We start from the raw sequence: 17,231 nt of genomic DNA on the forward strand, positions 1-17,231 counted from the left end.
CGTTTGAAGGTGCTTTGGGTTATTTTTATGTTCGTCCGTGTTGAACGCACGTTGTGTGCTGCGCTCGCCTTGGGGTCATTTATCCTGTTCGGTTCTGGATTGAACTCACTCACTGCCCTTTGAAGAAACCCACTTCCTGGTCCTTTGGTTCATCATTATTGGGTTTATAATTTGACAATGCACGACACCATTGATGAACATACGATAATTTTTTGGTTCCAATGCTATACTTTCACTTTTCAGATCCGGCAGCCATAACACAAACATGGAAGCCATTTACATAGAGTCGACCAACCGCGTCTTGGGGTTGAGACGAAACACGATTGGTCTTTAGTTTTTCTAACGCATCCAAACCGTGAAAGTGGAAATTCCTGATCCTCTCATTTTGGTTCTACTAATACATTATACATTCCGATAAGGACTTGAGCAGGAAAAAATTTGCATTCTGAATTCATTTTTTCGTTTTCTATTTGTGTTTGGGAGTTTCAGGTGCAGTAGATTAGCGCTGAAGTACTCGCTGTGCATTGTGGGCCCTTGCACGTGACCCCTTAATTAAAACAGCTGTGTAGTGTTAAGTGATAAGTGATGTGCTAACTTAAGCTGACGGTGGTTTCATTGAAATCCGTTAACAACAGTTTAGATACAGAAGTGAGTGACATTGACCCGGCATGATTTTTGGTTCGCTATAACTTTCTTATAAAAACGTTTATATGCAAGACCTTTCATACATGCTTCAATTAAAGGGTAATGCATGTGCCTTTGTGGGTTTTGTTTGTCTTTCAGGATCTCAGCTGTGCGGTGTGGATTTTATCCATCTCCCCTGTGTGCATTACTGCCTCGACCCCTTTGACAAAGGTAAACGTGTTACCTCCACCACCGAAGGTGGATGGACGTTGTTTTCACCCCTGTCTGTCTGTCATCGAACTCCAAGGGAGTACATGAATGAAATGTGGGTGGGTGTGTGAATGTGTTGAAACACCCCTTTTGAAGATAAGTTAGGGGTGCTCATCACAAAAAATAAGCGTAACGAAAATGGTGGTTCCATCAGCACAATTCTATTTTAATTTAATCAATTTCCTCTATTGCATCGCTGGGTTTTTGAGCTGCCATTTTTCGGCCTATTCAAATGTGCCTTGCTTGTCTTGTAACATGCCGCTGCAGTTTCTGCTCAAACTTTGTTTTCACTTTACTCACTCACATCATCTAATGTCTAATCTTCATCCCTACAAATTGCTGTATACAATGGTATTTTCGGTGCTTTATCGTTTTCAAAATAGGAGCTTTGAGGATTTTATGTATTATATGATGCAATTTGCCACAATGCCCTCACACGGACTAATTCAAGTCTATAATTGAAGTGGTGCTATTTTAAAAAGAGAGCAGGAAATCTATATCGTATGACTGATTACATCAGGGCTCCTTCGTTCACCGCTGTTATGTCTGGCCTCGTGGCATATATAGAGCCTTGCAAAATAATGCCATAAAAGCAAGCTGTTCCTCATCAACCAATTTTGTTTGTAAGCCATGGCGATACAGTCGCAAGTGGTGTAATTGACTTTATATCAGAGTGGACAACATTTTTTAAATTAAAATTACAAATGCTAAGGTGATAAAATAAACATGTTATTCTTCAACCGTTTCATTGGAATGCTTGCATGAGTGCTTTAGAAACTTCGCTTACATGGAGCCTGTATATTTTGTTGCATGTTTTGTATACAGAATTGTTTGTTCATAACAGAATGGATGACCGCAAGAAAAGGCGGCGTGACTACAATCGACGTTGGAAAGAGGCAAAGCGATCAGTCGTCGCTGAAAAACTTGTTTCCAAAGACCTACCAGGACACAGTGATGTTGATGGTGACAGTGCTCCAACCAATTCTCCTGGGAACATCTTAAACTCCAATGTTACAGTTTCTGATAATTCCCACTGTGAACCAAGTATTGAAAATGCAATCTGTGCAAGTACCTCCCAACACACCAAAGAATCAGACAGTGCCAATGAAAATGAACATTGGAGCTGGGACTTCATTGATGATCATGTGACCCTGTCATCACATTCGCATTCAGATGATGCAGAGCAAAACTGTGATGTTTCACTGGCAGACGACATAGCTTCCTGGGTTAATGAATTTCAGGTTAAGCACAATGCAGTTGATGCTCTTCTTAAATTGTTAAAGTCCCATCATGAAAGTTTGCCCACCACAGCGAGAGCATTACTGAAAACTGCAACGAATGTACCAATGGAGATCAAATCAGGAATGCAATATGTTGTATACTTTGGTGTGAAAGACAATTTGGTGAAGAACTTTAACAAATATCCATCAGAAACTAGAAAAAACGTACAAGTTCTGGAAATACCGTTAAACATCGATGGTGTACCTCTATTTAAAAGCACAAACATGTCAACATGGCCAGTGTTATGTGCAATTCATCTGAAACCTGTCAAAGTTTTTCCAGTGGCACTTACATGTGGCAAGACAAAACCAAGCGATTTAGACTTTCTACAAGATACTGTGAAAGATTTAGACCAAATCCTCAAACGTGGTATAGAGCATGATGGAAAGAGAATGCCTATTAAATTAAGGTGTATTGTTTGTGATGCACCTGCTAGGTCGTTGTCAAAGCTCACCAAATTGTATTCTGGATACTTTGGCTGTGACAGATGTGCGCAGAAAGGTGTCTGGATTGGAAGAATGACTTATCAAGATATCAACTTCATTAGTCGGACTGATCAGTCATTCCGAGATCAGTCTCAGAAAGAACACCACCATGGAGTGTCTCCCTTTTGCAATCTGCTGCAGATAGACATGATTAAGCAGTTTCCCATAGACTACATGCACCAGGCATGCCTCGGAGTACAAAAACGGGTGATTCTACTCTGGAAGAGGGGACCCAGAGCCACGAGAATGTCGGCACAACAGATTAGCCAACTCGATATAAGGCTATTGGAGCTCCAAAACTGTGTCCCAAAGGTGTTTTCACGAAAGCCAAGATCTTTAGACGAAATTGATCGGTGGAAAGCTACGGAATTAAGACAATTCATGCTCTATACTGGAAAACTTGTACTGAAAGACATTTTAAGGGCAGACTTGTGCATGCATTTCATGGCATTCAATGTTGCTATGTGCATCCTTGTTTGGCCTAGACTAGCATCGAAACACTTAGTCTATGCGCGTCAATTGTTGTTATTCTTTGTCACCAGAGGACGTGAAATCTATGGTCCCGAATTTCTGGTGTACAATGTTCACAGCATGCTCCATATCGCAGACGATGTAGAGGAATTTGGCAGCCTGGATGCATGTGCAGCTTTCAAATTTGAGAGTTACAATCACCAACTGAAGAGGATGGTTCGATCAGGGAAGAATCCGCTAGCACAGATGGTGAAAAGAATCGGTGAGACGCATGCAGTTCATCAAACCTTTTCAGCACCTTCCAAATGCAGCTCCATTTCGATACACAATCCAAACAACACGTACATCGTGGATGGATCATCTTGCTGTGAGGTTGTGGCTATCACCAACAGTACAGATGAAGACAACAAGAGGATACTCTTGTGCCGAGTGTATGAGAGATCCTGGCCTGTCTTTGTGGAGCCATGTGATTCGAGGATCATTGGTGTGTTCGGTGTTCATACACGCAATGCAAAGATGAAGCATCTGTCGGAAAACCTCCTCAACAGAAAGGCTATGATGGTTTCAAAGGACCATGGTGCACAGGCTGTGTTCCTCGCCATACTGCATGAATTTTAATCAGTAAGTTCATTCAAGTTGTTAACGCCTCCACCAAAGGTGGATGGAGGTTATGTTTTCACACCTGTCTGTTTGTTTGTATGTGAACAAGACATCTCAAAAAGTTGCTTATTTTGGACAATGTTTTTTGGGGGATTTCGGAATTTGGACGGATGTGGACGAAACTTGGTGGACTGTTTGGGTGTGTTTTGGAAGACCGAATTGATTCGATTTTGGTGAATATCTGAATATGGATTCGGATACAAGAATTATTAATTTTTAAGGTGATTCTTCACCATTGGGAGATCTGGCAAAAAGCGATACATAACATTTAAAAAAGTTATGGACCAGTTATGACTAAACTTGGTGGATGAGTTGGTTAGGTGACAAGAACGAGCTGATTAGATTTTGGTTCAGGTCCGAATCCACATCGGGCCTATTAGTGGGATGCAAAACAAACTGTTCAGCCTGGCAGAGGCATGCGCTCTACTGAGTGCCATTCTAGTTTGGATTTGTTTTCAACTTATTTATTGTTAAGTTGCATAGCTTTTTCATGCATATAGTAAGGGAAACATATGAAAATCTGTTAACTAAATTGTTACCAAAAAATTTCTTCACCAATATGTTTGTAAAGGTGTGTAATAACATGTGTTAAAATGTTGAAGGTCAACTCCCGTGGGAAACCCAGAAAAAAAGCTGTTGAATTCGGGTACCGAAAAATTATTTTCGAGAATTTTTATTTTTTTTAATCGGCCCTTAAGTAACTTATGAGGGGTCAAATAAGGGTTTTTCATGATTCTGAGTTGATTGTTAACATTTATATTTCACCACAGACACTCCTTTGTGGAAAAATAATTTCTAAATATATCTCATTTTCTACTTTGCACGACATGGAGTCTAGCAATATGGATGAAGACGTTACTCCACCTGTGCTCAATTGCTTCATCTGTGCACGCTCGGATACACCAGCTGAAAGGCTCATACAGGCAACTCCAAAGGGATACTCAACTTTATTGAAACAAGCAGAAACTGTCGAAAATGTTACTGTTGTGGAACGTATGAAGGAGGCTCAAAAGGAAAGAAAACTGAGGTACCACCAGAAGTGTAAAAATGATCTGTGAAGGAACTAGAAACTCATGAAGGAACTAGAAACTTTGCCTGCTTACAAAGACACCTTAGAACGTCTCACTGCCCACGGGAACCACGTTGTCCGTTACTCAAGTCATGAGTGGTCCGGCACATGGTGTGACATTTGCATTGAGCAGACATTAATGAAGGCAGCCAAGTCACAAGGTGGACTGAGCAGAGGAAGAATGAGAAACAGTTTTTCTGGCCACAAATGCTGGGTGCTCACCCTCAGTCACCTGTCTGATGTCAACCGGCGGATGGAGGAGGACGTCAGTAAACATGTTCCAGTCCACAGAGACCTTGCCAAGACAGAGATGAGGCGAGATGCAGAGGCAGTTGAACTTGTCCTAAAATGGTTTGAGGAGATCAAGCCATTCGACAACGATAGAGACAAGGAGTTGCTCGTGTCTTTCTCAACAGGATTCACAAGCACTGGAGATGACGCAGTCAATGCTGAGAGAGCAGCTGAAGTTGGGATGGAGATGCAGATCAAGCTGGATGGACAGTCAGTGACGTCGACCATGGATGTCAAGTCAAAGATAAAAGCCCTGTCATCACTAAGAAAATTTCCCTTGGTCAACGAGAAAAAGATTCACCTTGACTCACTAAAGTTGTTCAACCGACTGATCATTTTCGCCCAGCGGGATATGACAGTTGAGACAAGCTTACGGTATGAGCTGACTCCCTTCCCATTGTCCCTGTTCAGCAACAAAGATCAGAAGATGAACAAGGCAAACAAGGCAGACTTTTCAAATACAAGCCTGAAGGCGTTAACTGATCCACTTGACTTGACTAACCAACCCTGCTGCACCCTCGTAATTGATGGCGGATGGCTTGTCTACATGGTGAAGTGGGAACAACGTCAGACCTGGCAGGAGATCGCCAACAGTTACCTGAGCTACGTGCAATATCTGGGCCGCTGCTCCCAGAAGATCATTGTGGTCTTTGATGGCTACAGCAGATCACCAAAAGATCACGACCACATCCGGCATACCAATAATTCCTGCTGTAATCTCCAGATTCGACCGGATATGTCCAACTGGACCCCAAGAGCAAAGTTTCTGGACAACACTCATAACAAGAGTGAGCTCATCCACCTTCTCTCTTCAACCTTCCGAAAACATCACATCACTGTGGAGCAGTGTGACAATGATGCTGACACTTCAATTGTGAGAGAGGCATTGGCTGCTGCTTCAGATGGCTCTGTTGAGGTCAGTACCATTTGTGTCTTCAGTTAGTATAACTATTGGATGGAGCCCGGGGGGAGATGGGGTAATTTAAAAATAAGAGAATTCACACTGTTGAAAAGTTAAATATGTTCTTGAACGGTTCATTATGCTTTGTACATGTTGTTATATTTTCAGGTGTGGGCAGAAGATGCAGACGTGCTGGTAATGCTGGTGCACCATAGCTCAGACAGCCACCATCCACTCTTCTTAACCACATCAAACGGCTCTTATGACGTCCGAAAGATCAAAGAATCTCTCTCCGAAACACAGAAGAGCTACCTGCTCTTCTGTCACGCCTTCACGGGGTGTGATACGGTTTCTGCAATCGCTGGTCATGGGAAAACAACTCTATTTGCCAGGTAATAATGATAATACTACTATTACGTCGGCAAATAATACTAATAATACTAATAATAATAATTATAATCATTGTCATCATAGTATAAATGTTAAAAATAATAATAATTATATTTCTGTTTTACATTATACTTTACTTGACATTTTTCTGGTGCTTTTTTTTAGGTTTTGCGAAGGGGACGCGGCTGAGTACATCGACATCTTCCTTGACACAGAAGCCACCAAGGAAACAGTGATTCAGGCTGGTACTGCGATTTTCAAGTACATTTACCATGGACGAGATACTACATTGGGTGAAATTCGGTACAACATGTTCTCAAGGAAGGCAGCGGCAGGAGTGATCAAACCAGAGACTCTACCTCCAACAGAGGGTGCAGCTGCACAACATTCACTCCGTGCCTACCTGCAGACCCGGGACTGGATCCTTCTACAGAGCATGTCTCTGAACCCCAGTGACTATGGATGGACAATAGGTGTGCATGGGTATGAGCCAGTTCCAACACTGGACCCCACGGCTCCTGAGGAGCTATTGCAGTTCACGAGCTGTAATTGTCATGGAGATTGCAGCAACCGGCGATGCAGCTGCAAGAAGAATGGGGTCATGTGCATCTCGGCCTGTGGAGTCTGTAATGGCATTACATGCAGAAACTGCAGTCATGATGTTGTTGAGTCTGAAGAAGACATAGACAATGACTGTTGAAACTTCTGACATTGTGAATGAGAAATAACTCTTGAGTATTATATATGTATGTGAAATAAAAGCTACTTTGTGTGTAAATGTAAAAGTGAAAATTTAAATGTTAACAATCAACTCAGAATCATGAAAAACCCTTATTTGACCCCTCATAAGTTACCTAAGGGCCGATTAAAAAAAAAAAAAATTCTCGAAAATAATTTTTTGGTACCCGAATTCAACAGCTTTTTTTCTGGGTTTCCCACGGGAGTTGAACTTCAACATTTTAACACTTGTTATTACACACCTTTACAAACATATTGGTGAAGAAATTTTTTGTGAACAATTTAGTTAACAGATTTGTGAAATATCTCATAAAATGCCCTTACTAATAGCAAACTAAGCTGCATGTTGAAACTAGAATTCAATGCCAAAATAACAGGTAAACACAATTTATTTTTTTTGTGTGGGCTTGTTTGACACATGTTGCGCCCCTGAACTGCAGGATAAAAGACAAGATATCTGGTTGTTGTGTTTGGGGTGGCCTCACAGGTTTTAGTGATGAAAATACATTCCATAGCCCTGGGGTTAAAGATAAAGAAGGGGTACTAATTTTTTGTGTAAATGTATGTATCATATAGTGTTGCTCAATGCTGAGGGTACCACAAGTGAAAACCAATAATGTAATATGTGATTGTGTATATGGTTAACTTAATTATGGATCGTGGTGATCCATATTTAAGTCCCTCTTATAAATATATAATTACTCTGTTTCTATAGGTAGTTAAAAAAAGGTGTTGGGCCAGCTTAAAAATAAAGGTGTTAATATTGGGTGTTGGGTAATATAAAATAAATAAAAGTTGTATAAATAAAAGTTGTCGTATAAAAATATAAAAGTTGTATAAAATAAAAGAAATAATATAAAAATAAATAAATAAATAAATAAAATTAAAAAAAAAAAAAAGCTTAAAAAAGCCTGGTGTTGGGCTAGCGGCTAGGGTGCCGGCTTAGGATCCTAGGATCCTGGGTTTGAATCCCGGTCGATCGCTGAATTAACGCCAGGGGGTTGACTCAGCCTGTCATCCTTCTGAGGTCGGCTAATTGAGTACCAGTTCACTGGTGATTCCCTGCTTGTGATAAAAGGCGGCAAAAAGGGTTGGCGTCAGGAAGGGCATCCGGCCGTAAAACATTGCTTCAAAAAGGGGACCGAAAAACAACAACAACCACGGTCCCCGAAAAAGGCCAACCCCCGCTTTGCGGGGAAAAATGGCCTCTAAATGTGGTTATTATTTTTATTTATAGGTAGTTAAAAAAAAATTTTAATTTGAAAATGAATTGTTTATTGCCATTAATTTTTTTTTCTTTTTCTGATTGATCCATTATGGCTGAGAGATTAAGTGTTACTCAGTGTGAATTGCTGCATGGTATGAGGTTTTGAAGTCTGTAATTGCATTTCAAGGATGATGGTGGCAAGCCACGTTGGATCCTAAAACGATATAGACTTATATTTATTTAAAATATAGACTTCATTATGGATTACCCTGTACATCATATAATACACGATATAAATGGAGAAGCCAATCAGATCAAAATTCATGAGCAAGCATTTTAATACGACAAACCAGATAATCATCTGGGCATCCATTAACAAGGGGTGCAACACGACTCGGTAGATCCTTGTGACTTGGTGAGGTGATCTAAAAAAAACGGGTAAAACGTCATAATTTCACAGGATGGTTTCCGATGGAGTCTGGATGGGGTAGGTGGATTAATCCATCCATAGGTGTATCAACTTCGCTGGAAATATAAATTGATAAAATGCAATGTCCATCCATGTTGCTGTTTTTTTTTAATACTGTATTTTATTTAGATGCCCATCAAAGAATTTGTTGTGGTGGAGTTTGTGAGTGAGAAGACTGTGGAGGTGGTTCACTCTTCATGGCTGGAGAAAGTAGATAATGTAAGTAGGATTTTATAGACAGCAGATGTTCTGAGATTCATTTGGGTCATCCTACTATTAATTTCCAATTGATCACTGTCTTTGACAGCAATACAAATTTTTATTATGGAACCAAAGCATCAAAAACTACATATATTGAACAAACACTTTCTAAAGGAGAGCTCAACGCCATTCAAGCATATTCCACCCTATGTGGCAATAAATGTGAATTGTTGCTCCAAGCCCGGCTCGATGACAGAAGATGCCATTTGCATTTTTTTGCCGGAAAGTTTTGGACAGTTTCAAATGGAGCACCTCGCCTACCAACCCCATTCAGAATCCATTATGGGCATGTCCGCAACTTGCTAGTTTAAATAATGAAACTTGTTGCATCCGACTGATAAAACGTATACAGTACTCACCAGTTAAAGAATGTTGAAAGATGCACTTCATCATTTAATTTCCTTATTTTTCCATTTTTAGGATTTCATTTGCTACTGTCCCAGGTTGTCTGCATCAAAACGTGCAAAAGTGGGGGAATTGCCTGACAAATTGAAATGGAAAACATATCCTGTCAGGATAATGAGCTCTACTGGTAAGGAACTTGGCCTTTGATGTTTTCAATAAAGGTTGTCTCACTGAGTCGATATTGTTGTACACCGCTCCTTTCCTATTCCATCTCCAGGCGCTGCATGACATCATTGCTGGGCACCTAAGGGGACCCGGCGATGATGCACGTTAAAAGGGAGTACTCAGTTTTCACTCCGGTTTATCTCTTGTTTGTTTTCTTAATTATTTGGTTAGTTAATTAATTTTTGTAAAGCTACAGCTTCGGATGACACGGTGGTGGTTTAGGTATGCTATTGGCCAAAATATTAATAATTTTATTCTTTTACGATAATTATTTATTTATTTTAATTACGCAGTTAATCAACTATTGTACACCTCTCCCTACCAATACTGTCTCTGTGCAGCATGGCAGCATCGCTGGACGCCGAAGGCACCTTGGCAATGCTGAATGCTGGGAAATATGTTTATTATTTATTTGGCATAGGGGCATGGACTTTGAATGTATCTGTTCTCTGGTTTTTCTTTGTGGCAAATTAAAAGCTGTTCCCCTTAACCTCCTCTCTGCCCTCCGCTCCCCACCACTGCAGATACATCAAATAGATGTTGATGAGTACACCTTTTGCAAAGATATTAATCATGCAAAAACGTGAAACTTGATATCTAAATTATGAAATTCAGACACAATAAAGAGTCCAAATAGAATGATATTGAAAAGTTTATACTTTGAGACTGACAATATATTCACTTTTTGATTGTGCACATTTCTTTAGATACATATGCTCAGGCAATTCAGCATGCGAGACGGGCAGAATGCACATCACATGTTGAGTCTGAGGAAGAACTTGGAGAGAGGAGGAAAAAAAGACCTTGTCACTTTGAGCATGATGGAGATCATTTTAGTGATCAAGCAGATGGTATAAGTACAGCATAGATCACAATATCCAATCTCGCATGAATATATTGACTCATTAAATTGGCTTTTATTAGACTATTCGACATGTTGACTTGTCACTTTGCTGACAGATTTAATCAAAACACAGCATGTTGTACTTGACAAACAATGTGCTGTTTAATTTGATAAATGATTTAATTTGACAAACAGTTTAATTTGCCCAAAGTCATTTTATATCTCATAGGAAGTCATCACCTTTAACATTTAATTTCACCTTTATCTGCCAACCTTGCTGCTTATATATGGCATGAGCAAAAATCAAATCCGCTTCACTGTGAAGGTTAGTGTTGGGTGCTTTTGTTTGAACCTCCACTTAAAATTGGTGAAATAAAGCATTTTGAAAATTTAGAATTATTCTCACTCAAATATCAACATCACTGTAATGCATATTGCCATGTTGTTATCTCCACCACCAAAGGTGGACGGAGGTTGTGTTTTCATCCATGTGTCTGTATGTGAACAGAGGATCTCAAAGTTGTGGACAGATTTGGACGAAACTTGGTTGATAGATTGGGTGTGTGACAAGGACGAAGTGATTAGATTTTGGGGAAGATCCCGATCAGAATCTGGATCCGAATAATATATATTTTAAAGTGATTCTTCACCATTGATAGACAGGGCCAAAACGATATAGAGCACAATATCAAAGTTGTGGACGAATTATGACAAAATGTGGATGACTTGGTTGAGTAACAAGAACAAGCCAATTCGGTTTTGGTTCAGGTCCGTGAGATACAATACCCTATCAGTGGTAATCAAAACAGTTCAGGTCCGTGTGGGATACAAAATACTATCGGGGTACAAATTATAAACTGTTCAGCCTGGCAGAAGTAAGGGGTGTTGCAAAACATTTTACCTTTTTTTTCCCCGAGGCATGCTTCCTTTGATGCACGTTAAAATACCAACCGTAACGGGTTCTCGGGGGGGAAAAAAAGGTAAAATGTTTTGCAACACCCCTTATGTGCTCTACTGAGAGCTGTTCTAGTTTGAGCCTTCTTTATAGGGGAAGAAAATTTGCAATATCAGCTCCACCAAGTATTGCTATGGATACATATATACAGTACATTGGGGTCCTCCCTCCCCGACCTTAACCCTACTTCCCAAGATATGCTACCAAGGCAGAAACCGTAGTTGTAGTTCCCGTAGGCACCTACAAAATTTGGTTGGGTTTGGTTGAGTAGTTTTTAATTTTTTTGAGGCACATATAAAGAAATATTCATATAAATTCAATTTGATAGTTTAGATTTATGTTGTGGTATTATATGCAGGAGTGCTGTAAAGTGTAATTGAATATTCAATTTCTGGTTTCTGCTTTATTTAATGTAGACGAATCTTTTGAAGATGTCGGCAGACCTACAATGGCCACAAAAGTGTCGACACTACCAAAGGCACCATTGTATATCGGACTACCCTCACCAAGTACATCAAAACTCTTGTCCAATGTGATCGACTCCACAGATAGTGATCTAACAACTCATCTGCAGCTATTAGACTCACCATCATGCAGCATTTTGAGTGAAAGATCACCTAGTACCGGTAAGTGAAATATTTATTATCTTTCAATTTGTGAATGTACAGCGTAAACTAGACAGGATGAACAGTAATAAAATTACATTTCTATATCATTCTACATATCATTCATAATTAAATTTAATGTCATTGCAGGAATAAATGCACCATCCACTGCATCAACTAGCTACAAAATGGATGATGACATCAATGACAGTAACAACAACCAAAAACTATAAATCTTGACAGTGAATAATGTTTCAAAAACAAATCTGTATTTAAGGAAGTGGATATATATATATATATATATATATATATATATATATATATATATATATATATATATATATATATATATATATATATATATACACAGTCATCCCTCGCTATATCGCGCTTCACTTTTCGCGGCTTCGGTACATCGTGGGTTTTTCTCGCTAGTATATGTAAAATTATATATCGGATTTTTCATTATATCGTGGGATTCTGCGGCCTATAGGTATTTTTATTTTTTTAGATTTTAATTATTTTTGCGGCAAAATAAGCATTTTCTAGCCTAAAAAATTAATAATAATATAAATAAAAATATAACACATTAATTAAAACCTATATTAAAAGAATATTACAGTAAATCGAAATAAAATACGCATTATAAATGAGTAGACAAAGAATCGCGCATTTTGAAAGTCCCGTATTCTGGGGGTAATTAACTTGTCCATGATTCTGGGGGTAATTAACCCATCCGTAAGGAGGGTTCTTGGACGGTTCTTCGCTACTTTAAGTAATTTGCAAGATTGATGCCAAACTGTGTCCTGCAGTTTAATGATCAATATGGTTTTAAGAGTCATCATACTTTGGGTAACCTCTAATTTACAATAACTTATGTTTACAACTTAGAGACACATGATCATGATGACGATTTCGATGATGTTGTCTAAAGCTGCAATTAAATTAAGTCGCTGAGTAACATGAATGACCGAGGTTGTGGAGGATGGGATTTTTCGGTCATTACCTTTTGATACAGATGAGATATCTGCTTCATCACTGCATCATATCAGGAATAACCACCCTCCTCACCTCCTCTTCACCCCCCACTGCTTCCTACAAATTAACCATCAGGAAGCTGCTGCATATGCAAGAGGAAACTAATGCATTTTGTAGTGGAATTATACCGAGTGGAATTATACAGAAGGTGAGCCCAGGGAGTGCTCGCGAATCCCACCAAAAGGGGCATCTATAAGACCTGGGACAACCGCGGCACAAGGCCACTCCAGCGACACTCACTGTGACATAGTCCTGTAGTTGAATGGTATGTACGCCCCTAGATGCTGCGCTTGTGTTGTTTTACCTACTGATATCAACACTGCCCATATAATGCTCTGATTCTAATGTCTATTGCTTGTATGTATTTTACAGGATGTTACTACAGATCTAAATGATATTAAACCTACACAAGGGTCAAGTCGTGTCTGTCCTTGATTTTCACGACATTTAATATCATTTAGATCGATGAAATGACTGAACACAAGATGATCCAGGTACCGGTTCTCGATGCTGACGCACAAGCCGAGGAATCTGGGTCGGTGTTCACTCACTGGCTCAAAACGCTGGAGAATTACTTCGCCGCTTTTGAAATGGAGCCCACCGCCGTGGCGTAGCTGTCCGTGTTACAGTCGAAGGTTGACCACCGCGTCTACCGGAGCATTGCTTGATTTGAGACGTACGCCACGGCTCTGGCTGAACTAAAGCGACTCTACATAAAGAAACGGAGCGCCGTGCACGGCCGGCATCAACTCTCCCAGCGGCGACAACAACCTTTGGAATCGATCGATCGCGACGCACAGGAGCTGCGTTACCTTTTGGCGGACTGCGTCCAAGAGGTACGGATGCATGAGCAGGTCCAAGATGACCTTGTGCGAGATTCCTTCGTCGCTGGGATTAGTTCTACAGTCTTGAGACTTCGACTCCTGGAGACTGCAGAGCTGACATTTACGGAGGCTCTGCGACTGGCCCGCATCTTCACGGATGCCCGTGAACAATCCACCGCTTATGATCACCCACGAGTCATGGCGGGGACCTCTCAACTCGCGCGACCGGAGAGCGTTACTGCCGAGGAAATGGGAGAAGACCCGACCACGGCCGAGTCTCTGGGTGCTTCTGAAGCGGATGCCGCTTCTGGCCTCACTGCTGCGGCCGCTGCGTGGCCACGGCCTGACCGGTATGCGAAGTGTTATTTTTTTGGGAATCGGCAGCACCCTAGAACAGAATGCCCGGCTCGGGAAGCAATATGCCATCTGTGCTCCACCAAGGGCCATTTTGCAAAAGTCTGCAGGAAGGCCGCTCGGGGCACCCGCACCCGCGCGACCTTGAATGTGCTTATCGCTGAGCCAATGGATCGAGCACCAGACGGGGCGCCTCACTCGGCTTTGATGAGCAAACCTCCTTCTCGCGGGCCCCTGGCTGCATGCACGACCTTGGTGAGATACACCGGGGCGCCGAAACAAATGGCGCGAACGCGACCGGCCGCAAAGCGACCGACCTTGACTGGCATTCAAACGCCACCTTCAAGCTTTGCTTTGGAAACTCCTTTCACTGTGCAGCCAACGCAGCACGTGGCTCGAGCGCCATCTAGTCCTTGAGCCAACCGGCCATATTTTGAAGTGAATGCTCCGGCGGGGGGAGTAATTCTCATTCTGATTTTCCATTAGACCAATGTCTCAAGTGTCAGAAAAGGTGTGATGGACATCTGAGAACGGTAGCTTAGTGCCCGGATGGACGCCATCTTTGAAACCACCCAGCTCGAAAATGCCCATTTGGTGGGGTACATTGTTGCACGTGTATCTGGACTTCTATACTAGCTATCGATGTGCGGTTGACGACTAAATATACGTCCGATGTGTACCGTCTAAATAAAAAATAATATGAAGCATTTTGTTTTAGATTAATTATTATAAAAATCAATTATCGAAAAAAAATCATATATTTTTCAATATTTTATTATTAGACTTGTACTTTTTTTAGTGAAACAACACTGGTATGATTTTCCAAATTATGCATTGTGCTACACCGTTTATCTGTCTATAAAAATAACTCAAAAACTAAAACATATCATCCACCACGAGTGTACACAAAAAATATATGAAAAGGCATGCCACTTTCCACAAACCGAAACTATGTCAGTTGGAATTTCCCGCCGATAATCAACCCACAGAACCCAGTGCCGAAAGTGACGTCAGTCTATTCTATATCTATATTCTATATTCTATATCTCAGTCTGAGATTTGTTGCGGTGACCTGATTAATTTCTGAGGGGGGGGGGGGGGGGGGGGGTGGGTGGCTTAAGAACTAAAAGTGAACATGTTAGATGGCGCCACATACAACTCTATTATAGAGTTGTATTGTGGCGCCATCTAACATGTTCACTGACTTGGATGAGTATGTCTATGTAAGCTGGCGAGCTTTTCGGATATTGGAGTAATCTAACGTCAGTCTTTTTGTTCTTTCAGCTGAGATGGCCGGTGTCGAGGCGAAACGGGCGAAGATTGAACCTGAGTCCGGAACGCGCATCCTGTGCAGCAAGAAGTCGCCACTCTCTGAACTAAGCAAGGCAGCGGGCAACAGTTCCAGTTCTTGGAAGACATTGTGTGACGCAGCCGCAGTTAGAAACTTTTATCCAATTCTAAAGCTAGTCCAAGAAGGCGCAGTTGAACTTCCTAATATTCCAATATTATACCATAGGGCTTGTAGATCAGACTTCACTCACAAAAACCACCTAGCTACTTTGACCAATGCAGCTAGAAGTTCTTCAGTTGATACTGGCGATGCGGTGCGACGGCGATCATCACGGGAAGAGACAGGATCAACTTCAACGGTCTACGATGATAAATGCATTTTTTGCCAGCGTGCTTCAAAATTCATAAAAGGCAGTCGTACCCGTGAAACAGTTGTCTTGGCTGTTGAACTTCGAGCAGATAAGACAATAAGAGATGCTGCGACAGCTCGCAATGATGAGAGAGTTTTGGCATTGACTACACGAGATATGGTTGCAGCTGAGGCTCACTACCACTTCTCCTGCTATAGAAACTACACACGGCCCCAAAAACCTCAAGTAGAAACTGACATTGAAGATGATATCGAGAAAAAAGAAATGATACGATGTATATTCAATTTCATTCGCACTGACTTGTTCTTGAACCCGAGGATTGTTCCAATAGTTGATGTTGCAACAGATATCCTGTCTTCAGATACATTTTCAGTTGATGTTCGTGACTCCATCAAGAAGAATCTGCAGCGCACATTACAAAGAGAGTTTGGAGAATCGCTCATCTTCTTCAATGTGAAACACCGTGTATACTTGATGCCCGATAATCTGACAAAGCGAGAGATTGCTGCAGAGTGCGTAAACCTGAAAGCAGAAGTGAAAGCATTTGAACGAACGGACGGTGAAAGTAACATTGTGCGTGCAGCTACTTCACTGCGACACCAGATCAAAGATGCTCATTACAATGAACGTTGGCCGCCTCAGCCAGCAGAACTCACTTCAGATTACGTGAAGATACCAGATTCTCTTCGTGTATTTCTGCATACTTTGATTTGCGGGAGTGGGGGTAGCTCTGCGCGTGCCGACACACTGGTATGGTCGATGGCTCAAGATATCATCAATGCTGTACACCGGGGTACCATCAGAACATCGAAGCATGTCCTACTTCCGTGGGTCATGAAAACGCTCACCGGTAATACAGAGGTCATCAGAATATTGAATCGACTCGGGCACGGATGTTCGTACACAGTTCTGGAAGAAATCGAGACAGCGCTATGCATAGACAAATTAGCAACATGGAAGGCTCTCACACACATGGAAGGTCTTGTGGAACCAGCCGAGAACGTTGACAAGCGAAGTGCAACAATAATTGATGCGATGGCTCTCATACAAAAGATGCATGGCGAGAACGACACGTTCGAAGAACTATCTGACCGCATCCTTGCTGCAGCGCTTCACGCTGGTCAAGGCAGTGAGCGCATCGATGTTGTCTTTGACACATACACAGAAGAATCCATCAAAGCAGCTGAGCGTGTGAACCGCGGTTCAAATGAAGGCATCAGTTTCAGCGAGATCAGACCCGCACACAAAATCATGAACTGGCGG

At 41.3% G+C, this 17,231-nt stretch overlaps 2 protein-coding genes across 5 annotated transcripts in view; both read left to right on the forward strand.

Annotated features, from left to right (window-relative positions):
• Positions 1-17,231, forward strand: part of LOC144889494 (uncharacterized) — a 123,962-nt gene that overhangs the window by 78,950 nt on the left and 27,781 nt on the right. For 2 of the 4 annotated variants that reach the window (XR_013621802.1, XR_013621803.1), the window contains exons 1-6: positions 738-855; positions 1,739-3,752; positions 8,986-9,075; positions 9,538-9,649; positions 10,395-10,538; positions 11,903-12,112. Coding sequence is in view for 2 of the 4 variants with exons in the window: in XM_078769849.1 (XP_078625975.1) it covers positions 784-855; positions 8,986-9,075; positions 9,538-9,649; positions 10,395-10,538; positions 11,903-12,112 (628 nt within the window). In the remaining 2 variants the exon portion in view is untranslated. Of the gene's footprint in view, positions 1-737; positions 856-1,738; positions 3,753-8,985; positions 9,076-9,537; positions 9,650-10,394; positions 10,539-11,902; positions 12,113-17,231 lie in introns of those variants that run through there. The other 2 variants (XM_078769849.1, XM_078769850.1) reach the window with 2 other exon arrangements.
• LOC144889497 (uncharacterized) lies at positions 6,231-7,142 on the forward strand. Its single transcript, XM_078769861.1, has 2 exons — positions 6,231-6,444; positions 6,608-7,142. Exons 1-2 carry the CDS (start codon positions 6,251-6,253, stop codon positions 7,140-7,142), a joined length of 729 nt encoding a protein of 242 aa, XP_078625987.1. The 5' UTR covers positions 6,231-6,250.

The sequence above is a fragment of the Myxine glutinosa genome, chromosome 1, assembly GCF_964187855.1.
Source record: "Myxine glutinosa chromosome 1, kmMyxGlut1.1, whole genome shotgun sequence".
In the NCBI taxonomy this organism is placed as follows: domain Eukaryota; kingdom Metazoa; phylum Chordata; class Myxini; order Myxiniformes; family Myxinidae; genus Myxine; species Myxine glutinosa.